The sequence below is a fragment of the Capricornis sumatraensis genome, chromosome 10 (assembly GCF_032405125.1).
Source record: "Capricornis sumatraensis isolate serow.1 chromosome 10, serow.2, whole genome shotgun sequence".
NCBI classification, from domain to species: domain Eukaryota; kingdom Metazoa; phylum Chordata; class Mammalia; order Artiodactyla; family Bovidae; genus Capricornis; species Capricornis sumatraensis.
In genome coordinates, this window is record NC_091078.1 from 74,513,635 (window position 1) to 74,538,051 (window position 24,417).

Sequence of the window (24,417 nt, forward strand, 5' to 3'; positions counted from 1 at the left end):
GCATAAGTTGCTTGTATATTTTTGAGATTAGTTGTTTGTCAGTTGCTTCATTTGCTATTATTTTCTCCCATTCAGAAGGCTGTCTTTTCACCTTGCTTATATTTTCCTTTGTTGTGCAGAAGCTTTTTTTTTTTTTTTACAACAATAAAATGATTTTTTTATTTCACAAAACAATAAACACTAAAATAAAGCAGCCCTGGGGATAATTTTAATTAGATCCCATTTGTTTATTTTTGCTTTTATTTCCAGAATTCTGGGAGGTGGATCATAGAGGATCCTGCTGTGATTTATGTCTGAGAGTGTTTTGCCTATTAATCCATTTTGAGTTTATTTTTGTGTGCGGTGTTAGAAAGTGATCTAATTTCATTCTTTTACAAGTGGTTGACCAGTTTTCCCAGCACCACTTGTTAAAGAGATTGTCTTTACTCCATTGTATATTCTTGCCTCCTTTGTCAAAGATAAGGTGTCCATATGTGTGTGGATTTATCTCTGGGCTTTCTATTTTGTTCCATTGATCTATATGTCTGTCTTTGTGCCAGTACCATACTGTCTTGATGACTGTGGCTTTGTAGTAGAACCTGAAGTCAGGCAAGTTGATTCCTCCAGTTCCATTCTTCTTTCTCAAGATTGCTTTGGCAATTCGAGGTTTTTTGTATTTCCATACAAATCTTGAAATTATTTGTTCTAATTCTGTGAAAAATATGGCTGGTAGCTTGATAGGGATTACATTGAATTTGTAAATTGCTTTGGGTAGTATACTCATTTTCACTATATTGATTCTTCTGATCCATGAACATGGTATATTTCTCCATCTATTAGTGTCCTCTTTGATTTCTTTCATCAATGTTTTATAGTTTTCTATATATAGGTCTTTAGTTTCTTTAGGTAGATATATTCCTAAGTATTTTATTCTTTTCGTTGCAATGGTGAATGGAATTGTTTCCTTAATTTCTTTTTCTACTTTCTCATTATTAGTGTATAGGAATGCAAGGGATTTCTGTGTGTTGATTTTATATCCTGCAACTTTACTATATTCATTGATCAGCTCTAGTAATTTTCTGGTGGAGTCTTTAGGGTTTTCTATGTAGAGGATCATGTCATCTGCAAACAGTGAGAGTTTTACTTCTTCTTTTCCAATTTGGATTCCTTTTATTTCTTTTTCTGCTCTGATTGCTGTGGCCAAAACTTCCAGAACTATGTTGAATAGTAGCGGTGAAAGTGGGCACCCTTGTCTTGTTCCTGACTTTAGGGGAAATGCTTTCAATTGTTCACCATTGAGGATAATGTTTTCTGTGAGTTTGTCATATATAGCTTTTATTATGTTGAGGTATGTTCCTTCTATTCCTGCTTTCTGGAGAGTTTTTATCATAAATGGATGTTGAATTTTGTCAAAGGCCGAGAAGACCTTTTATTTATTTATTTATTTTTAAAAATTGAGGTGTAGTTGATTTATAATATTATATTAGTTTCAAGTGTACAACATAGTGATTCGCAATTTTTATAGATTATACTTGGTTTAAAGTTATTATAAAATGTTGACTCTATCCCCTGTACTGTACAATATGTTCTTACAGCTTATTTATTTTATATATGGTAGTTTATACCTCTTAATCTGGGGAGTCATGTAAAATTGTAATGTTCAGCACTATACATTTGGTAAAGAAGACGATAGAATGATCAAGCTCCTGGATTTATTGAGGAGATCTCAAAATGACAAGTAGTAATTAGAAGCCTGAAAAGAAAGGTTCACCTCCTTCCCAGTGTGGTTCTTTATTCAAAATAGCAACTTTTGGAAAAAACACTGGAATAAAATGTCACTTATTCATTCTTTCATGTATATACTTACTTGTTCTACCAATATTTGTTTGAATGACTTCCATGTCAGGCAGTGTTGCAGACAGCAAGCAGAGAGTGGTGAATACATGGTAGCTGCCCTCATGGGGCTTACACTCCAGTGGGGAAATGAAAAGTATTTCTATTGTGATAAGTGCTATGAAGAAAAGCCAGGTGAAGGGTTTAGAGAGTGGCTGGGCTATTTCCACATGTTTAAAATTGAATGCATCATTTTACCGGTAAAATATTCCTGAGTTTTCTGCTTGATAGGATGCCCTTTATTTCATCCCAGTCACCCAGGTTGAGGGACTTCCCTGGTGGCTCAGATGGTAAAGCGTCTGCCCGCAATGCAGGAGACTTGGGTTCGATCCCTGGGTTGGGAAGATCCTCTGGAGAAGGAAATGGCAACCCACTCCAGTACTCTTGCCTGGAAAATTCCATGGACAGAGGAACCTTGTAGGCTACAGTCCATGGGGTCGCAAAGAGTCTGACACGACTGAGTGACTTCACTCACTCACTCACCCAGGTTGAAAACCTGGGATTCACCTTGGACTTTGTTCTTTATTCTACACTTCCAGTCAGTCCTGAAATTGTACCATTTATCTCTTTCTGCTTTGCTTCACTCTATCTCTTCCTGACCCTCATCTGTGTCTGGCTTGTTGCAGCTGTCCCCTAACTGCCCAGCTGGCATTTCTCATTCCAGCCCTGCTCTTCTGCAGATCCATCAACCATAAAACCATCAGTGCAGTGTCTACTGAGGGTGAAAATGTGCTTAAGGCTTTACTGGGCTCCCCTTTGCCTAAAGGATAAACTCCTAACTCCTTAGCATGTATAGAAAGTTTTCTGTTATCTGGATGCTACCTGCCTCTGTGGCATCAATTTTGCCACCCCCTGCCCACATTTCATATGATGACAATAATGAATGTTTGCATCTCCCCACCTGTACCACACTGCTTCTCACACATTTTTCACTCCTAATTTCCCTTTGCCAGCTGATGTTTCCTCTTTTCCTGCTTTCCCTGCATAACTTTGACTTATCCTGTAAGGCTGGGCTCAATTGTCACCCCCTGGCACCCTCACTTCCAGCTTGGCATAGGAAGTGCTCATGTTTTATAGCTCATCTTGTTTTTACCGCATTGTTTTGTAACATTCTGTGTTTTTGTCTGTTGTTCCCATTGAATTGTGGTGCCCTGAAGGACAGGGCAAGAATCTTACTGGTCTTCTCTCTTACGCCACACAGAGAGGGCACTCAGTGAATGCCCATTGAACTCATGGCATTTTAAAACTTGAAAATAGTTTATTCTGGAATGTAGAGCATCAGTCGACCTTAGATATTGGGCATCACAAGGAATGAACCATCACTGTTTAGATGAGGGACTGTACTAGTGAGATTTTACTCAAAACATTTTTTAATTTTTTGAGGGGTGCACATGAAGGTGGCAGAGATACTGTTTTACAAGAGGGTTTTCCCCCTATTATTTTTCTTCCTAGGGGGAAAAACAGCATCTTTTCAGATGGGCTCTTCTTCTATCCTTGACTTAAACGTCCTTGGTGCTCCAGCTTTCAACACCCTTTCCTCTCATGTGGCCACTTCACCCTGGGCGATCTGTCCTTTTCTTTCGCCTCAGTAATTGTGTGAATGCTCAGGACTTCTGTGTGTCTCTCTTGAGCACAGGTTTGCATACGTGACTGCCTGGGGGACAAGGATACCTCAAATAACTCGTCCCAAAGCAGAAGCCGTTCCCTCTCCAGTCGAGTCTGTTAGCATCCTGTGTTGCTGTCTCTGCAGAGGGCACTGTGGTCCACCTAACTGTCCAGGCCAGAATCCTGGGCAACAGCCTGATTCTGAGAGGAGCTGGCACTGCGAATTACTCCTTCAAGATAATTGCTGTTCAGTTTTGTCCAATATGTGCTTTATTTCCTCACTCATAAAAATGGAATGTTTATATTGGTTAATAGCTTGGATTTCAGACTGAGACTTAAAGGGGTCCAAATCCTGGCCCCACTTCTCACTGGTTCTTTGACCTTAACCCTGAAACACAACTTTTCCAGCCCTCAGTTTCCACTTGTGTAAAAGGGGAGTATTGATAGCACCTGTTGCCTGTTGAAGTGGTGTGGGTATTCAAAGAAATAATGAATGAAAAGCACTTAGTGCAGTGCTTGCCACATCCAAAGTACTCAGTAAGTTATCTGTGATCTTTCTAATTTTAAAAAGATTTCAGTAACTCAATTGAAAGTCTTTTAAAGTCTGTTAAAGTCTTTAAAGTATTAAAACTATGAGCTAGAACATCCAGTGTATCAAAACCACCAGTGTCTTGAGGTTCTAGTTACCTGAAATATCAATGAATTTTCCACCATAAGTTGTACTTTTTGTCATTCTTTTCCAATTTCCAACTTTGAATATAAGATAGTATTTGTGCTTTGTGTGCTTTGGTGAGTTGCTTCCGTTATGTCCAATGCTTTGGGACCTATGGACTGTAGCTCCCCAGGCTCCTCTGTCCATGGGATTCTCCAGGCAAGAATACTGGAGTGGGGTGCCATGCCCTCCTCCAGGGGATCTTCCCCACCCAGGGATCAAACCAGCATTTCTTCTGTTTCCTGCATTTGCAGGGGGTTCTTTACCACTAGTGCCACCTGGGAAGCTGTAAGACAGCATCGTTTCTGAATAAGTGTCTTCAAAGAGTTTACTTTGAATGTAGCAGTTTTTTTCTAGTTAAAACTGAGAAAATAAAGTACAGGAAAAGTAATTTTCTGTTCTCTATGAAAGTTCCTTTTATCTTTTGCAATAGTTTTGACTTAGGGTCTATAAATATTAGCATAGCTAAATGAAATAGATTGCGTCTTGGAAGGAAACATGAGTGCACATAATAAAAAATGAGACGTGTGTGTGTATGTGAGAGAGAGACCTCTGTGATTATATGGTATCCTAAATATTCTCGTGTGTTTATTTTTGTTGTTGGTGGTGGAGTTAAAATACAATTTATTATAACCTTATGAAAATTTGTAATATTTGCCAACTTTGCACAAGGCCTAGTCTTCATGAGCATTGTGTGTTCAGATTAGCTTCATCCCACATAACTGCGGTATAGGACATAGAACTTTAGAGGGGACTGGTCTTCTCTGTACTTTCTTGTTAAAAAGATCACAAATGTCAAATATCCCTTTAGTCTGAGGCTTACTTTTCATTTTTGATGATTAGTAACCACAGTGAAAGTAATAGCAGCGCTCAGTCTTGCCTTGAAATGTGCTTTGAATTAGTCTGTATTTCTAGTACAAATATGATGAATTAAGGTAAAATTTTAAACAGTGAAAACCAGCCCGATTATTTGTAACAAGCCCCTTCATATATATATATATATATATATATATATATATAATTTTTTTTAATTTTTTTTTTCCAGAGCTGACTTTATGGAAGATGAGGCAGTTAAACAGGTCTTGGAATATAATCCTTGGTGGACTGATTTATATTCAGAAATGATGACCTCTTTGGAAAAGGGTCAGGAGGAAGAAAATTTTGCTGCGTTAGGTAAGAAACTCAAAATAAGACTCATTTATGCACTGCCTTTCTTAAATGCACAATTGTAATTGTCACATGGAGTGAAGGTATTATTTTGATTTGCTAATTTTGGAAATAGGAGCTTCACCCGGGACTGGGAAGTGCCACACAGTAGTTATACATACTTGTCTCAGAAAATTCTTTTTGGAATATGTTTTACTTTTGAATCATTGGGGTCCTAAAATTTCTTAATTTTTAAAATATTTTTATCAAATTTAGGGACATTAACATACAGGACATGTGTAGTTGTTGAATAATCTGCTTGTGGGATCTGAATGTTCCTCTGTGGTAAAGGTGTTTGAGTATTAGTAAGATGATGCTGTGAAAGTGCTGCACTCAATATGCCAGCAAATTTGGAAAACTCAGAAGTGGCCACAGGACTGGAAAAGGTCAGTTTTCATACCAATCCCAAAGAAAGGCAATGCCAAAGAAAGCTCAAACTACCGCACAATTGCACTCATCTCACATGCTAGTAAAGTAATGCTCAAAATTCTCCAAGCCAGGCTTCAGCAATGCATGAACCGTGAACTTCCAGATGTTCAAGCTGGTTTTAGAAAAGGCAGAGGAACCAGAGATCAAATTGCTAACATCCACTGGATCATGGAAAAAGCAAGAGAGTTCCAGAAAAACATCTATTTCTGCTTTCTTGACTATGCCAAAGCCTTTGACTGTGTGGATCACAATAAACTGTGGAAAATTCTGAAAGAGATGGGAATACCAGACCACCTGACCTGCCTCTTGAGAAATCTGTATGCAAGCCAGGAAGCAACAGTTAGAACTGGACATGGAACAACAGACTGGTTCCAAATAGGAAAAGGAGTGCGTCAAGGCTGTATATTGTCACTGTGCTTATTTAACTTATATGCAGAGTACATCATGAGAAATGCTGGACTGGAAGAAACACAAGCTGGAATGAAGATTGCTGGGAGAAATATCAATAACCTCAGATATGCAGATGACACCACCCTTATGGCAGAAAGTGAAGAGGAACTAAAAAGCCTCTTGATGAAAGTGAAAGTGGAGAGTGAAAAAGCTGGCTTAAAGCTCAACATTCAGAAAATGAAGATCATGGCATCCGGTCCCATCACTTCATGTGAAATAGATGGGGAAACAGTGGAAACAGCGTCAGACTTTATTTTGGGGGGCTCCAAAATCACTGCAGATGGTGACTGCAGCCATGAAATTAAAAGACACTTACTCCTTGGAAGAAAAGTTATGACCAACCTAGATAGCATATTCAAAAGCAGAGACATTACTTTGCCGACTAAGGTCCGTCTAGTCAAGGCTATGGTTTTTCCTGTAGTCATGTATGGATGTGAGAGTTGGACTGTGAAGAAAGGTGAGCGCCGAAGAATTGATGCTTTTGAACTGTGGTATTGGAGAAGACTCTTGAGAGTCCCTTGGACTGCAAGGAGATCCAACCAGTCCATCCTGAAGGAGATCAACCCTGGGATTTCTTTGGAAGGAATGATGGTAAAGCTGAAACTCCAGTACTTTGGCCACCTCATGCGAAGAGTTGACTCATTGGAAAAGACTTTGATGCTGGGAGGGATTGGGGGCAGGAGGAGAAGGGGACGACAGAGGATGAGATGGCTGGATGGCATTACTGACTCGATGGACGTGAGTCTGAGTGAACTCCGGGAGTTGGTGATAGACAGGGAGGCCTGGTGTGCTGCGATTCACGGGGTCGCAAAGAGTCGGACATGACTGAGTGACTGAACTGAACTGAACTGAACTGAACTGAATGGTGAGAAAAGACCAAGTTTTCCACCCCTTTGTCTGTTGGATGAATTTGATAAGTTCTCCCCAGTTTTTTCACAAGTGGTTTCATGTGGAAGCAGGGCTAGTTATCTTCCTTTCTCTATCTTACAGAGAGCAATTTTTACCAAATAAGGCTGAGCTAGGGGGTTTTATGAGCCACAAGAGACGATTGTGCCATGCTTAACATTAAGCCAAATATTATACACAGAGTTGTAGTTTTAGACAGGCATTTTATTAATGGGCTTCCCAAGTGATGCAGTGGTAAAAAATCTGTCTGCCAGTGCAGGAGACACAAGAAATATGGGTTCAATCCCTGGGTTGGGTAGATTCCCTGGAGTAAGAAATGGCAACCCACTCCAGTAGTCTTGCCTGGAGAATGCCATGGACAGAGGATCCTGGTGGCCTATGGTCCACGGGGTCACAAAACAGTTCGACATGACTGAGCACTCACACACACACACACACACACATTTTATTAACACCTTTTCTAAGTGGGAGGTTGGTGTGTTAAGTCTGTGAATTAGAATTATAACAGTTTCACATAGATCAAGAATAGTGGGCTAGTGTTTTCTGTTATACTGATTTGGCTTTTACTTACATATTAAAAATACCATGCCTAGACTTGTGTTGCGATGATCACTTTGCAGTATATGCAGATGTTGAATTTTAATGCTGTACACTTGAAAATTTTATAATAAAAATACATGTATTAAAAAGTCTATCCTATGCATTATTTGAGAGCGAACAATCTTACTTCCAAAAAAAAAACAAACTGTTTAAATGAAAGGAACACACACACACGCATGAAATGGAATATAGAATCTCCTCACTCCAAATTCCTTTTCCTGAAAATAATCACTGTTAACAGTTTGGGGTATTTTAAGCACATATACCCACATCTAAGCATTTGCTCTTAGAAGTTTATACACATGGATTCATATACACTCTCTTCTCACTTTGCTTTCTTTGTAGTATATGTTGTACATCTTCCATCAATGCTTACAGTTCTACCTGAAGCTTTTAATACCTGCCTAGTGTTCCATGTGTTTTTGTGTCATAACTGGTGACTGTTTGGGTTGTTGACTACTTGTGGACATTCAGGGTGTTTACATGTCTGCAGTGACCTTCTTTGACCACTGATTCTAAAGAAACTGTTGCTTCACAGTATTTTGATCCTCTGCATAGAAATGCAGTAGCTTGCTATTTGTTCTATTTCTAGAGCCTCGAAAGAGCCTATCATATAATGGATACTCAACAAATATTTGTAGAATAAAATAAATATTGCAGTAAATATTTTTGTAGTTAGGTTTCATTAGAATTTAGGTGGTCTCTACCAGATTGAAAGATTGCCACTATAACTTTTTGGAGTTGAGTCTCCCGTACAATGGAAACTTATTTGTAAATAATGATTCTTGTTCCACTGTTTTCAGCAAATCCTTGGTTTTATATTTGATTTGAGTTTAAGAATCTTTCAGAGACTTCCCGTATCATGTAGGGAATTTTCAGGCATGGGATTGCTAACACGATTTATACGCCATATGGACCTGCTCAGAAAGTTTGTTCAGGCTTAAATCGTCAGTGCTTTCTATTGGTTTGAGTCAGCTCCCCAGTTTTGGTGTGGTATCTTACTGAAGCAGTCTGGGAAGGAATTGGTGGTTGTGTAGTTTTCTGTCCACAAGGGTGAGCTAGCTGCCTTAAAAATCGAGATGGTATTTACCTTTAATTTAAATTTTAACTTGCTCTGCTTTAATCAGTTGTAGTGGATTCTAGGTCCTATTTTCTGTCTCAGCTGTTCTCTATGTATAATTTTAACAGAAGGGTAAGCCAGTTGGTGCCTTTAACCACTGTCCCTTCTGAGTCTCTGTGGTGTGTAATCCAGACTGGTGCTTCAGACACATTCCCAGCCCATTAAACTGTTATAGTGATTTATTCTCAGAATCACTTTTGAAAACAACAAGGGCATGTGATAAAGGTAGAGGAACTTGAATTCTGTGTTGTACAGATGGTACCTCTTGTAAATGTGCTAAGTAATGGTTATGTCTATGAAAGTTGCTCAGTTGTGTCCAACTTTTTGCCACCCCGTGGACTATACAGTCCATGGAATTCTCCAGGCCAGAATACTAGAGTGGGTAGCCTTTCCTTTCTCCAGGGGATCTTCCTGACCCAGGAATTGAGCTGGGGTCTCCTGCATTGCAGGTGGATTCTTTACCAACTGAGCTATCAGGGAAGCTTGGTTATGCCTAGGATATAAGGTAAATAGGGGTTCAGGGTTTAATGCCCTGCTCCTCCACAGGCTGGCTTTGTGACTTTGCAACTACTCTCGGATGCTGTAGAAATCCTGTATCTGCCTCACAGAATTGTCGTGAGGATTGAACTAGACCATTTACTTAAAATCTTAGCATATTATGTGTTAGAAATTATCAGTACAGAGTAAGTCAATGGCAGGAGAGCCAGGAATTGACTGGCTTCCTTTTGAAATGACAGTTTTTGTACATTTACATGGCTTAAAGGGCAAGTTTGTTAACATGATTCTTCTTTCAGTTTTTTTTCTCTTGTTCAATTTTTTGAGACACTCAGGATTGGAGGCATACATTGAAATGTGTTGAACCAGGCCCAAATACGAGAGAAAAGAAATAAACCAAAAAATGAACTCTGAAGTTCTCAGCTCATTCAGGCAACATGCTGCTGCTGTAATTTCCCCCTTTCTCCTCTTCCTCTTATCCCCTCTTTGCTCCCAGGCCTTCTTCCTCTCTGTCATTGCAGGGGGACATTTCCAGCAGACACAACAGTGCAGGTGAGGGGTGCGTCTTGGATTCCTCCTCCTCGTAAAGCATTAAGCTGGATTGTCTTGATTTCCAGATAAGCCTTAGGTGATAAACTTTGTCCCCTGTCTTTGCCTCGGTTATGACTTTTGTCATATTCATCGTCGCTCTGAGTTATAACATGGAGACTTTCCCTGCCGTCTTCAATTCTATAATGATCCGGATCTTCCTCCCCAAAGGCTTGTAAATGAAAGTGTTAAATGCAGTGCTCCCACTGAGCTCTGGTTTCACGAGGATGAACTTACCACATTTCCCATGTTGTGTCTCAGCGGTTAATCTCAGCCCAAGAATCTTGGCACGTGATTGCTTGTTATGACACCATGTAGCACTCAGTCGGTGAACTTCCTAGCAGGGACATCCTGTTTGGCACCAGTGTTTGCGGAGCTAAACTGTCAGCATCAGCCCTGAAAGCTGCAACACTGTGGGGCTGCCCATTTGAGCCAAGGGTTTGAGTGCAGTACATTTTCTTCTGATTCCCTTGATCTGTTTCCAGAAAGTATACAAACGAATAGGTTTGCATTTCTTTGAGCGGAGCCAGATCATGTATGATTTGTTGACCCACAGAGGACAAGGATGTTTGGGAATAGAATTAGGCAGCAAAGAAGATTTAAAAGTAATAAAAATAGATGATGTTTGAAGTGAAATAACAAAGTCACTTTCCACTTTGGTGGGAGCCATTTGGCGGTCTTCAAATGTATTGATGGAGTTTCTCATCTTGGGAGCTGATCCTCGGCCATTTGCTTCCATGTTAAGGCACCAGTTTCTTCCCTGAATAGAGCCCGAAATAGGCTTTTGTTTGACTGTCGATTATTTGTTGTTGTGTGCTTAGTTGCTGAGTCTTATCTGACTCTTTGCGATCCCCTGAACTGTAGCCCAGCAGGTTCCGCTGTCCATAGGATTTCCCAGGCAAGAATACTTGAGCGGGTTGCAATTTCCTCCTCCAGGGGTTCTGCCCGACCCAGGGTTTGAGCCTGCATCCCCTGAATCTCTTGCATTGGCAGGCAGATTCTTTACCATTGAGCCACCTGGGAAACCCTGTAGATTGTTTACAGAAGTATTATTAACCAAAATGTTATGAACTGGATAGCAAAGCTGCTATGTTGTGTAGCTAAAGTCACATGAATGCTTGACAAATGTTAACTGTGGTGGCAAGTATCCAGGTATTATTGGTACTGTGTCTGTAGTTACTTGTGGTGCTTCTCCTTGGCTAGACCTGACTGTGTGCAGATCTCCCCAAGTTTCTCTTTGGGTGATATGATTTATAGCTCTAATGTGAAAGGCCTGGGGGAGCTCAGACTTTTGGTTTCTCTACTGATTTCCCGGTTTGTTGTTATTGTTATTTATTATCTCTGGTTTCTTTGCTTGAAGTTCAGAATTTAAATATTTCTGTGTATTATTAATGAACTACTTAGGCCGAACTGGAACTCAAACCACCCAGGAAAAGGTGGTTGTGTTGTAAGGGAAGGTTAGGGGCACCCAGCATTCAGGAATTTGAAAGAGTACATTCAAGTTCAGCCTTGTGTGTACAGTCACAGAAAATTATCTGTGATGTATGGAAAGACTTATCTGTGGGTCATATAACATCAGAGCTCATAGTTCCCAACTCAACCTTTACAAATCATTGAATACATACAGGTGTGATGACTTAGGAGTAAGGAATAAATGTGTGTGTGAATGATTTGATATGTTGTTCACTGGTTCTGGGCACGCTTACCTTGTGATTCAGAATTCCATGGAAGCAGGTCTTTCTTAGCCAGCTAGGGTCTAAAGGCTTTTCTCTAGTGAGATACTATTGTCATGATCACCTGGCACTTTCCTATTAGCTAAACTAATGAACGTCTCGAAAACTGTACCTAAGGGAATATCTTCTCAGGTGTTCTTGCTGAGTAATAGAGGTCTTCAAATACTTTGTCAGATATGTGTTCTTCATGCAGTGAAGAAGTGTTCCTTTTTATAGCTTCCTCACATCAAACCACTTAAAGTGAGTGGAGAGCTTCTCTTTAATTGAAAAATCTTCATATGAGCCCTGTAATGGGACAGTCAACACCCAGTTGATCTGTCACATGAATTTCTTTTTTAGAAGTTAATCTTTTTTGTTTTTTCAGAAGTCAGTCTTTAAAGAGTGCTTCTCCTAACTGTGTTATACTCACCTGTATTATTAAACTTTACAATGTACACATTTGTTTTTATTGCTGGCCAGCAAATTAAATACGTTCATATAGTTACTTGTTTATATAAACAATGCTTGTACAAATACATTAAAATTTTTTTAAAACATAGACTGTTTAACATGGCTGAAAAAAATAGTGTATGTCATATCCTGTCTTTTTTTTTTTTTTAAGTACTAACGGTATTTTAGTAAGTAAAGGAATATTGCTTCTAGTAATTTCATGTAAGGGTATTTAAGATTTTTTTTTTCCCAAGAGAACAGACTGCAAAAACTGCTGGAAGGAAACCTTACAGCAAAAAGAAGGCATGTTAAACTTAAGGCTCCTAAGAGTATAGACATGAAAATGATATGTGAAAAGGGACCATTATGAGGGAGTAATCATATTCTTTTCCTTCGGGCTTTTGCCCAGTTGTAATGAACAGAAGGGCAGTCTTTTGTTGAGCAGAGACAGAAAGGCTGGGACTTAACTAGCTATCAAGAGAGTGACTTGGGAATATTAAAAAGGTGGTTTAATAATTTTTGGTTTCTGAGAAGGTGTCAAAAACACGTGGCTTTTATTAACTCTTCCCCACTAAGAAGAGGCTTCCTGAGTTAAAACTGAGCTCATGCCCTCTCAGCTAGTGGCCAAGTTTCCTGCCTTTCTTTGCCCCGGATGTGTTTGTAAGTCCTCGATGATAGGAAGTGAGTGAAAGTGCTGTGTGCAGTTTCTGGATCAATTCCTTAGAACTTTGACATTGGTTGGAAAATTTTAACCTGAAACAGCATCTTATACCATAGATGAAAGTGGAGATGCTGATACTCACCCGTTCTGGACTGTTCACTCCAAGTAGTAGTGTGAGAGAGAAACTTCTGTCTTACTGAAGCCACTGTATTTTGGGTCTGTCTGTATGTACATTTTATATGCCTATATGGGCGTGTATGCTAAGTTGCTTCCGCCCTGTCCAACTTTTTGTGAGCCTGTGACCATGGGATTCTCCAGGCAAGAATACTGGAGTGGGTTGCTATGCCCTCCTCCAGGGGATCTTACGACCAGGAATCAGATCCACGTCTCTTGTGTCTCTTGCATTGGTAGGGGGTTCTTTACCACTAGCACCACCTGAGAAGTCCTTGGTAAGGTAACTGATATATAGAAAGAGATAGTATCTCTTTCTTCTGTTGATAATTTATTGGGAATGGGAAAAATATTATATTTGCAGGTGACAAAAACCTAAAGTGCTTGGAAGTAGTATTTAGCAAGAAAAGCAGCAGATCTATTTGATAAAGTTGGTGGTTCAATACAGTAGAAAAGATGGCTTACTGAGCAGACTGTGCTGGCACAATTAACTCCTCATCTGTAATTAACCAAAATCAGAAAATACAAAAAAGTAATTTTCAGATAGATTATAGAGACTCCATGGACAATTCCGGAGTTGGAGAAACCTTATTAAAGGCTATAAATTCACAATTTGGTAAAAAAAAAAAAAAGATAGACATATTGGACTACACACAGACATAAATAATTCATTGACCTAAGATCCTCTAAACAGAGTCAGTACAGAGGCAGTAGATTTGGAGAGATGACTAGGGTTTGAATCCATAATAGACAAGTTCTTAAATATTTGACAAGCCATCCAGAAAAAAACTGGGCAAAACATATGGGTAATTTATAGGAGAGCAAATCTAAGTTGCCAAACAAATCTATGAAATAATGTTCAGAGTTTAGCAGCTAGAGAAATACTAACTGAAGTAACAGTGATATGTCACTGTATTAGTTTCCTCTTATTGAATTCCAAGTTACCACAGATCAGAAACAGAGTTCTGATTTGGCTGTTTTCATGGGTCAGGAGACAGGTATGGAGACCCTGATACTCAGCTGTCCCGGACTGTTCACTCCGAGTAGTAGTGTGAAAGAGAAACTTGTCTTACTGAAGCCAGTGTATTTTGGGTCGGTCTGTTACAGCAGTTTAGCCTGTCCTGACCTGCATATAATGGACAATTCTGAAACCTGGGAAAAAGGCTTCAAAGTTATTTTGGCATTACTTTGATATTCACTGGCTCTGGAAGCTAAATGTTGCTCATGACTAAGTTGAACAACTTTTAAAATGAATTTGAAAGTGGTCTTCTTATGGGGCATGGAAGGAAAATGGAGAATTAATTTGTAAGGGAAGAGATTGATGACACTGACTAAGAGGTAATAATATATCTAGATACTTAACGGTATATCTAGATGCTTAGAAGCTGAGGTGGGGTCCTCTGCTCAGGGTCTTGGAAGGCTGGAGACAAATATGGCCATCTTTTCATTTTCAAAAAATAGGTGTTTACAGCTGTATTCCTTTCTGAAGCTCAGAGTTCTTTTCTAAGCTCACATGATGGTTGGAAGAACTTGATTCCTGCGACTATAGAACTGAGACCCCCATGTTCTTGCTGGCTTTCAGCCGGGGCATCACTCTCAGATATTAGAGGATCCCACAGGTCCGTGCCACGTGGCCCCCTCATGACATGACGTCTTATTTCTTCACGATTGGCGATTGGCGGGAGAGTCTCTGCCAATATCAGAACATAGTCATAATAATCGTAGCAGTAACTGTCCTATTGCTGTTGCCATATTCTTTTGAATAGAAGCAAGTCACAGTTCCTGCCCACACTCAAGTGATGTCTTATTGGGGGTCATTTTAGAATTTTTCTTACCACAGTCCTTTCATATCCATTAAACTGAAAATGGTTTTTGAAAAAGCATTTATGGCTGGGAACAAGCAAGAGATATGCTTCAGGAAGGGAACTTCTGTCCATGACCATTACAAAGGAGAGATGTAGCCCTTAAATAAAGTATCTCTTAAAAAGAGATGAATTTTTTGACCGAGTAAGTCTACTGTTGGGGATCTGTTTTATGGAAATAAGGCCTCCAGTATCCAGTGACATATGATATGACATTTACTGCAGCAGACGCAGAGTGAATGCCCATCAGTAGGGGGAGTGGTTGGACAGAGCATACTACACCATGGAATATTCTACTCCTTCACAAAATTAGCTAAGTACCAAGTGACTTGGGGAGATTTCCTGGAGGTGTCATTGAGTTAGACTGGCTAGATGGAAAAAAATAATCTGATTCTCTCAGGAGGAAAATGTATCAACTCCCTTGTATGCATGTTTGTGTGTCCTTATGGTTGTAAAGAAAAATATGAAGTGATATATACTAGATTTTTTTTAACATGGAAAAAGTTATTGATGAGGATAAAGGGTGCCAAGCAGAAGAAGAAAAGGAAACATCCCCTTCCAACCAGTCTAGTATGTGTGGTATAATCATATTTGCATATTTATTTAAAACTTTGTATAAATGATATTTGAAAAATACTATATGCCCTTAAAATTGACTAATACATGGGAATACTTCCATTTCTTTGTATAGAACTTTCAAAGTGAATAATATTTACAGAGTGTTTCACATGTTTTCTGTTATCAAAACATAATTATCTTATTTTTAAAGTCAATAACTCTGTCATTTAATTGTCTTGAGTACAGAACTGTGTAGCAAAAAAAAAAGAAAAACAGAGCCAGTGTGTGGGAGGGGTCTGGAAATAAGAAATAGATATTGTTTAGACATTTTTTTCTTTCTTTTTTTTTTAGCCCTACTAGAATTTGAACAAATACATAGCTGTTAAAAAAATTGTGAAGTCTAATTAAAAAGTTGTTTCCATGTCCAGAGTATAATTTTTCGGTTTCTATAATTAAAGTTCTAATTTTGACAAATCTGTCTGCAGTGGGGGTTTTACCAAACAGAATGGAACATCTAAGTTTTAAATGCATTTTCTTCTAGTGTCTTTTTCTGAAGAAGAGAAATATCAGCTGCGAAAATTTGTTAATAAATCTTACCTGCTGGACAAGAGAGCCCATCGTCAGGTGTACTACAGTTTGATTGATATCCTTCTGGCATATTGCTATGAGACCCGTGTCACCGAAGGAGAGAGGAATGTAAGTGCATGTGTGTCTGTGAATGTTGGCATAGACTGTTGTACAGAGTAAACTGTATTAAGGTCATGAGTGAGACCAGTCGTGTTTATTTAGGGACACTCCGAACTGAGGTGCACAGGAGTGTTGGTGATGGGTGCCAGCATGAAAGCATAATGCTTTTTAAAGATTTATTCATTTATTTATTTTTGATTGTGCTGGGTCTTCATTGCTGCACAAGCTTTTCTCTAGTTGTGGCAAGCAGGGGCTACGCTCTAGTTGAGGTGTGCAGCCTTTTCATTGGAGTGACCTCTTGTTTCGAAACACGGGTTCCAAGGTGCATGGGCTCAGTAGTTGCGCCATGTGGGCTCTAGAGCACAGGCTCAGTAGTTGTGGCACATGGGCTGACTTGCTCAAGGCATGTGGGATCTTCCCAGACCAGGGATCAAACCTGTGTCCCCTCCATTGGCAGGCGGATTCTTACGCGCTGAGCCACCATGGAAGCCCCAGCATAATGCTTTTATTTGGTCTTTTTTTTCTTCTCTCTTGGCATTAGTTTCACTCAGTAGCAGAGTGGGGAAGTAAAGCTGAAGGTAGGGAAGAAGGATATCCCAGGCTCTCATCTCTTTTAGGAGATGAAGTGACCAAATGAGACAGCTGTTGCCACATGGCACCTGACATTGGAAAGCGGTAAACTTTACCATTTTTAGTCTTTCTCTGAGCTGTCTATTAACAGATGTAAGGTATAGTATTTTGTACAAAAAGGAATGTGAGAGTTTATCTGCAGGTGTCCCTCAATTTAAATAGTATTTGTACTTCTGAAAAATTGTATGTAAATCACATTTTAAAAACCTGAATTTTATCTTTTTGCTATTCAGTGAAATCCTATTGCAAAAGTAAATCTTTTTGTAAAGTAAGGATGATCTTACTTTTTAAAATGATCTTTAAAAAAAAATATACAATTATATTGTATCTCTTCTTATACCACATTCAATTCTGTAAATAAAGAGCTGAATTTCTTTCTCACCTATATCACTGATCGTATATATATGTTTTTAAAAAAGGCTGGAAAGCCAGAAAAAAATCTTTCCAGTTAATGTGTCCCTGTATCTATTGATAATAATTTTTGCTCAAGGGGTAATACTTGAGGTGTGCATATGCTTCCCTGTTTTTTATTTATTTATTAAATTAAAAAAATTCTTTAAATTGGCATAAAGTTGATTTACAATATTTCAGGTTTACAATATAGTGATTCAGTATTTTTATATATTTTACTCCTTTCAAAGTTATTATAAAATATTGGCTATATTTCCTTGTGCTGTACACTGTATTCTTGTATCTTAATTATTTTGTACATAGTAGTTCATCTCCTACCCCTATCATATCCCTCCCCCCTCCTTCTTTTTAAATTACACAAATAATTCATATTATTGTAAAGGAATATACAGGAAGAAAATAATTAAAATTTCCTGTCATCTCAGCTATCAAAGGTAGCCATTGTTACAAGGAAATATTTCTCTTTTTGGCTTCTTTCATTGCACACATGTATTTATATTGGGTTGTAATGTATGTACTATTATTTAACCTGCTTTTCTCACCAACTTAACATCATAGCATTAGCATAATATTGGGATAAGGATTTGATATATGTCGTTTTTTTGCTGTTGGGATTCTGAAAATTTCAAAGGTGACTTTTAAGATTTGTATTTGACTCCAAAATGAGTATTAATTAGTGTATTAAGTGCATACTATAACTGAAAATGGATTTTGTTCCACTAGTCTTTTTAGAATACCATAGTCAGAGAAAATGTTTTCTTTGACAGAAAAAATAGCTCCATATTGCTTGAGAAGATGAGTGAGAGTGTTTAGTTATGCTCATAAAATTTTGCATTTTTCATTCTTAGATTCACATATTTGAAATCAGGAAGTCTTGTAACTTCAAGGTCTTCTCTAGAATGTACTTATTCTTGCAGACCTTCTCTGAAAAGCTAGCTTCTTCAGCAGCTTTTTAAATGGCACAGAGAGTACTTCAACATTATCTTTGAGTCTTTTGGTAGATTATTTATGAAATATTTGGGAGGTAAGTAACCTAGTTGAGAAGGACAGAAATTGAGCATGCATTGCTTTTCTTTAGTTTCAAAGCCCTTGCTTATGTGCTCTTGTGTTCTGGTACTCTTATCAGTGCAAAAGCTTTACTTTATAAAATTCTGAAGAAAGTGGAGACTTGGCCTTTGATCACCTTGACATCAGTACAGCCATAGTCACTTCTTAGGTTTTACACATGTCAATACTATTCACATACTAGTTGAATAAGTGGATATAATTGTTTTCTTTCTAAATGACTTTGCCTGTCATATGACACTATCCTTTTCTTCATAACAAATAAAGGTTGAATCTGCATGGAATATCAGAAAATTGAGTCCAACACTGTGCTGGTTTGAGGTATGATTTTCAGTTGCAGTTGTTTAGATTTTGTTTCTTCAGAGTTATATTTTGTTGTTATTAGTTCATTTGTGGTAATTTAAGCAATTCTTTGACTTTTTTTGCAAATTAATTAATTAATTTTAATTGGAGGCTAATTACTTTATAATATTGTAGCGGTTTTTGCCATACATTGACATTAATCAGCCACGGGTGTACATTTGTCCCCCATCCTGAACCTCCCTCCCCATCCCATCCCTCAGGGCCATCCCAGTGGACCGGCCCTGAGCGCCCCCTCTCATGCATCGAACCTGGACTGAAAAGTGGTAACTTTATTGTACTAGTTTTTTTTCCCCATATTTTTAAATAAAATTCTGGTTTTATCTGTTACTCTTACCCTAATCATAGTACATAAATAAGGCCAGGTGTAGGGTATCTTCGAAGTTTGAAGGAGTGATGGGGACATTGTCTGTTGTGGGAAGATGCTGGGTCAAGTTTGAGGCCTGTATATAAAATGGCATATATTGGGGCTCAGAGCTCAAAGACAGGCAGCAAACTTAGGTGATAATACTGTTAACTGTCACTTACCACCAGAGACTGTGCTAAGCCTTATATATATATTACTTCACCTATTCCTTGCAGTAAGTCTGTGAGATAAGTATTACTGGTGTTTTACAGATGAAGAAATATATGTCATATAGCTTAAATAATTTATCCTAGGTTCTACAATTAGTATGTTTAGATCTCATAACTCTTCTAATATAGTCATAATTGTTTTTGTGTCTGTTTTCTAAAAAGCACTTGTGCGTATTTCACCAAAAATGGCAAAGGATAGTGTCTTTAAATTTACTAGTTTCGAACATGCTGTTGTCCATCAAAACAGAAGCTTTAAAAAAGTGTTTATTTAAAACAATTGATAACTGCATTGTCTATTAAGGCAACTAGTTTTGTTTCTGTTTTTTTTGTTTTTTCTTCCCCAGTTTAAATCCTAAATAGTGTACATTTTCCGTTGGAAAATCAAAGTTGTTTCATGGCATCACTTTGTTCAAATAATAGATAAGGCCTATATGTAAGTTGGCATATATTGGCATACATCTTCCCATAACAGACATTGTCCCCAAACTTCCAAAATACCCTACATCTGTTCAAATAATAGCTAAGATAAAAACAGGGACTGAAACACTTCACTTTAGCAGAGAATCTTGCTACTCCAAGAATGTCCATGAACCAACTGCCTGACCAGTATCCTCTGCTGGGAGCTTGTTGAAAAGACAGAATCCCAGAGCAGACCCTCTGAGTTAGACTCTGTAGCAAGATCTCCAGGAATTCATATGCATATTAAAGATGGAAAAGTGCTTTTCTCTGGACTCCTCTTGGGTTCTGTGTATTTCCACAATCAGCATGTAATGGATAAATTGGCTTTTGTAATACTCACAGTAATTATTCCAATATTGAAAAGAAAGTAGTTGGTGACTAGATCATTTCATAGTTTAGTTATTAAAATCTGCATGAAAAAATTCATTTATTTATGATTTTATTTTGACATTTTTTATTGTTTTTTAAATAACTTACTATTGCCATACATGTAACCAGCTCTGTCAAACTTTGATAACTATTTAGTTTTCACCAGAAGTTTTTAGAAGTTCACCATTGTTTTTATATTATATCAACTATTCTTTGTTGAGTACCTAGTATTCTTAATCAGATCACTCATTTATTAAAGGTGAATATACATGGAAATGTTGTATACTCCTTTAATTTTATATGTTAAGTTTTATTTGCAGGTTAACATTTTTATACATTTTAAATCAAAACCCAATTAAAAAACAATTTTGTAGAAAATGTGTTTCCAGTAAGTTTTACATTGCTGATGGCACCAGTTTGATACCGTTCAAGATAAAGCCTTTTTACAGAAATGGGTAGTTTTCTCTTTGATAAGTGAAAGTAAATTACTGAAGTAAATGCCGTGTATTACTCATGCCCAAAGCAGAAAAACAAAGAGAGAGAGGAAAGAGGGGAACTGTGAACACATTGCACTAAAGAGTTCTGTATTTTTCATCTGTATTATCTCGAATGGTCCTAAAGGACAAAAACATGAAGCTTGCATCATTTAGAAATGCATTCTATGTGCATCTGTATTTTGTTAGTACCATGTGTTTTACATTCATAGTGGTAATTCTTAAAAGACTTTAAAAACTTTCCTGCTATGAATGTGGTTTTTAAGGAGCACTTGTGATATGTTGATAAAGTATGAGGAATTACAAAGACCAAGATAAAAATTTTATTGTGAGTTTACAGAAAGAGTCTCACTGCATGGCACTGTATTTATCTTCCACTTGGCTTCATGTTGACTCAGACTTGGTTTTTAATTGAGAATAGTTTTACATTTTGTTGTGTGCTTTTGTTTTGTGTAATATGGAAATGATTATTCATGTAAATAATACTTCACAGACTTGGACTAATGTTCATGAAATCCTGGTGTCTTTTGGAAGAAGAGTTTTGTGTTATCCACTGTACCGCCATTTTAAGCTGGTGATGAAAGCCTACAGAGACACTATAAAGATATTGCAGCTAGGTAAGATGTTATTATGCTTGCAAATTTGAGAGTGTAAAGTTTAATGTTTTTAGTCTGTGAGGATGTAGTCATTGATTTTTGCTTTTCTTCCTTTACAAAAATAAGTAATGAAAATCATCCAATCCAAACACTGTTCCTCTCAGGTATTATATACAGTAATTGTCTCTCTATATAGGTATATAATCATACAGACAGGTATGGTGCTCTTTTCAGAGAGGAGTGGGGAGGGTAAATACAGACAGTGTTCCAAAACATCTTGTATTTAGTAGATTGTATCATTCAGTATTTCTGTATCATACAGATGCCTGTAATTTTCTAGGCATTATTTTAGGGTTGTGAGTAAAATAATAAATAAGTTCCCTGCTCATGTGAAGTTTACAGTCTTGCCAAGGTGACTGATGGTAAATAAGTAAGCAATTCCAGCGCTGAGTGAAAAGTTCTCTGTTGGAGGCAGGACAGTCCTAGGAGGGGCACAGAACCTGGATTTGGCAGATCAGGAAAGGTTTTCCAGAGAAAGTTCAACTACTCTGGTTACTTGATTATTGCTAAATGAAACCCCAAAAGACAAATGTTTGCTATTTTTAAGGATGTGGAAAATTCTAAGCTCTGAAACAAATTCTGAAGTGCCTATAACAGCATCACTGGATAAGTATATAATTTCCAAGGTAATTACTTTTTTAAGGGAACAACATCCATTTGTATGTATTAGTTCTGGCACATTTTTATTAAAACTCACTTGGTATACTTTATGGTCATTTCTTATAATTTTTTTTAGGGAATCTCATCATTTCTTTGTCTTTAGATAACAGTGCTTCTGGAGGTTTAGTTTTCAGACTTGAGGTTAAGAAGGAGAAAGGAAGAAGTTGTGTTCTTTTATATCATTAGGCTTAATGGGAATAATCACATCTGTAATGTTTTCTCCCTCCTAGGATTTATCTCGGTTTTTCTTTGACTTCTGTGTGACCCATAGTTTTCCCGCCCTGGGGGGAAAAGTCATGTTTGAAGTAGATTCTTTTAAAATAGATAATAATCGTAAAAACGAATCATAGTTAAATGACAGATCTCTTTTAGTTCATCCTATTGGTTTAGGCTAGCAGTATTTTATTTTAAAGGATTGTTGATTATAGAACAGAGGAGCTATTGCCTTTGAGGAATCTGTCTTCTTTAACAAGGGGAAACACACTGCTTTTTTTTGGGGGGGGGTATTCTTTCTTTTTACCTTCTAAGATACTTTTTTAAAGATATTTTTGGTGTGGACCGTTTGTAAAGTCTTTGTGAAAATTGTTACAATATTGCTTTTGTTTTATGTTTTGGTCTTTTGGCCCTGAGGCATGTGGGATCCTAGCTCCCTGACCAGGGATCAAATCCATACTCCCTTCATTGGAAGGCGAGTGTTAACCACTGGACCTCCAGGCAAGTCCCCAAGATATTTTTTTTGAACTGCAAAAATTATCTTGAAAAGTCAATCTACTGTAAATGACTGATTGTTGAATTTGAGTACATGTCACAGTTAATTTCTTGTTTAAGTCATGCTAGATTATCTACACATTATTCATAGATTTAAACAGTGAGAGTGCAGTTGTGATTTTCTTGTTATATCATGGCTTTGAGATGGAAGACTTGCAAAACCCCCATGTGCGTGTGCACATGCACGGATGAGCATGCATGAGCATGCACGCGCACACACAGACACAGACACAGACACACACACACACACACACACCCTCTTGCTATTTTATTCTGCTAAATAATCTAGTTCTCCGGGTTTTTATTTGAAAAGTAATCAGTTGTGTGATTCATAACCAAAAATAAATTTGATTGCCTTGACTTACACTGTAGTCAGTTCCTCAGTTTTAATAGGTTGGAATTGAACATTTAGACTTAAGTTTAGACTATAAGTTTCTATTATAGATAATAGATTATTATCTATCTACAAAAAAAAGGCTTATCAGCTGTGTTGTGATAGCAACAGAAAACCCGAGGTAGCCTGCTGAAAATGAATCCCAACCCTGTATGATCCATGCACAGTATGTTCTGTGGCTTGTTTGGGTTGTGGCTAGTTAGTGCTGAAACAGAGAGCTAGGTTGTCTAGAGTTCATGCCCTAAACCATGGGGATGGCAAGCTCTGGATGAGGGTTGACACCTTTGTTCATACAGGTAGGTGACACCAGGATGCCATTAATACCATTGAAAAGTCTCAGTTGTTCAGAAACCTTATAGTTTAAGTGCAGGTATCGCTGGTTTGGCATTTAACGTTTTCCAAGAATGAATTCATGCCTACTTATAATCAAGAAAGCCATCACACTTTTATTCTGAAGGTCAGTGTTGTGCTTTCATAGTTGAAAGTAATAAATAACTCTTTCCCCAGAAGAAATGCAAATCTTATGTGAAGGCTGGTATCAGAATCTACAGACTGACTGAGAGCTAAGTTTTTAAAGAGCCATGAATTTGCTTTACCTGACTTCACAGAGGCCTTACAGAATTCTTTTCTGGGCCTTTGGCTGTTTTCAATTTTACATTCTCTCTGCTATACCTTCCCCACCCCTGGAAGACTCACTGTTGCTGTACATATAACTCAAATTCTTGTAAGAGAAGAAAACCTACTTTGTCCTTTCAAGTGTTATTTTAGTGCTCAACGTCGGGCCTTGCATGTGGAATTCCTCTGTCTGAATCTATAATCTTGGGGCACATGGTCATCCCATGTTTTCCCCCTCTGTTCCTGTATCTTTAGCAATTTTTACTTCTTCCTCCATTCTTTTGAGAAGAGTAGGAAGAATCCTTCATGGAAGTTTCACTTAGCTGCCATTATTCACTGAAAATCAGTGATAAAAAGGAATTAAAAGAGAGTGATTTTCTAGTATGTCTTAAGAAATTTTATTGTTTTTATAAATGACCTAGTTGAGTACTTGATTATATACATTGTTTATACAACTTACTGTTTATTCTACTATCTGTGTTTCATTCATCTTTCTAAAGGCATTCTTTATTCTTCTTCCACATTCTTGTATGGTTATTGAGCATATAATGTAACTGTTAGATTGAAAGGGCTAAACATCAAGGGGTAAAAGGGAAAAAGCTTAATTTTTTCTCCCTGTTCCCACTTCAAGCCCTTTCTGTGAAGTGTTTCTTTTATTGCTTATGGATGGAATATATATCCCAGAAATATCACATCACACACATATATCCTATATGATAAATATTCTATAACTTTTTATATTGCTTTAGATTATAAGAGAAGTCTCATTTCAGTACTTAAAATGTTCCCTTTGAACTTGATTAAAAATATAAATCTTGCCTTCCCCGGCTTGGGCCTGCCTCAGGTTGGGAAGCCAGAAGTGGGGAGGGGCCCCTT

At 37.8% G+C, this 24,417-nt stretch overlaps 1 protein-coding gene across 1 annotated transcript in view; it reads left to right on the forward strand.

Moving 5' to 3' along the window:
- Window positions 1-24,417, forward strand: part of SHQ1 (SHQ1, H/ACA ribonucleoprotein assembly factor) — a 101,068-nt gene that overhangs the window by 19,852 nt on the left and 56,799 nt on the right. The window contains exons 6-9 of the mRNA XM_068982755.1: window positions 5,235-5,362; window positions 15,939-16,093; window positions 18,458-18,511; window positions 20,942-21,065. Coding sequence (XP_068838856.1) covers window positions 5,235-5,362; window positions 15,939-16,093; window positions 18,458-18,511; window positions 20,942-21,065 — 461 coding nt within the window. The remainder of the gene's footprint in view (window positions 1-5,234; window positions 5,363-15,938; window positions 16,094-18,457; window positions 18,512-20,941; window positions 21,066-24,417) is intronic.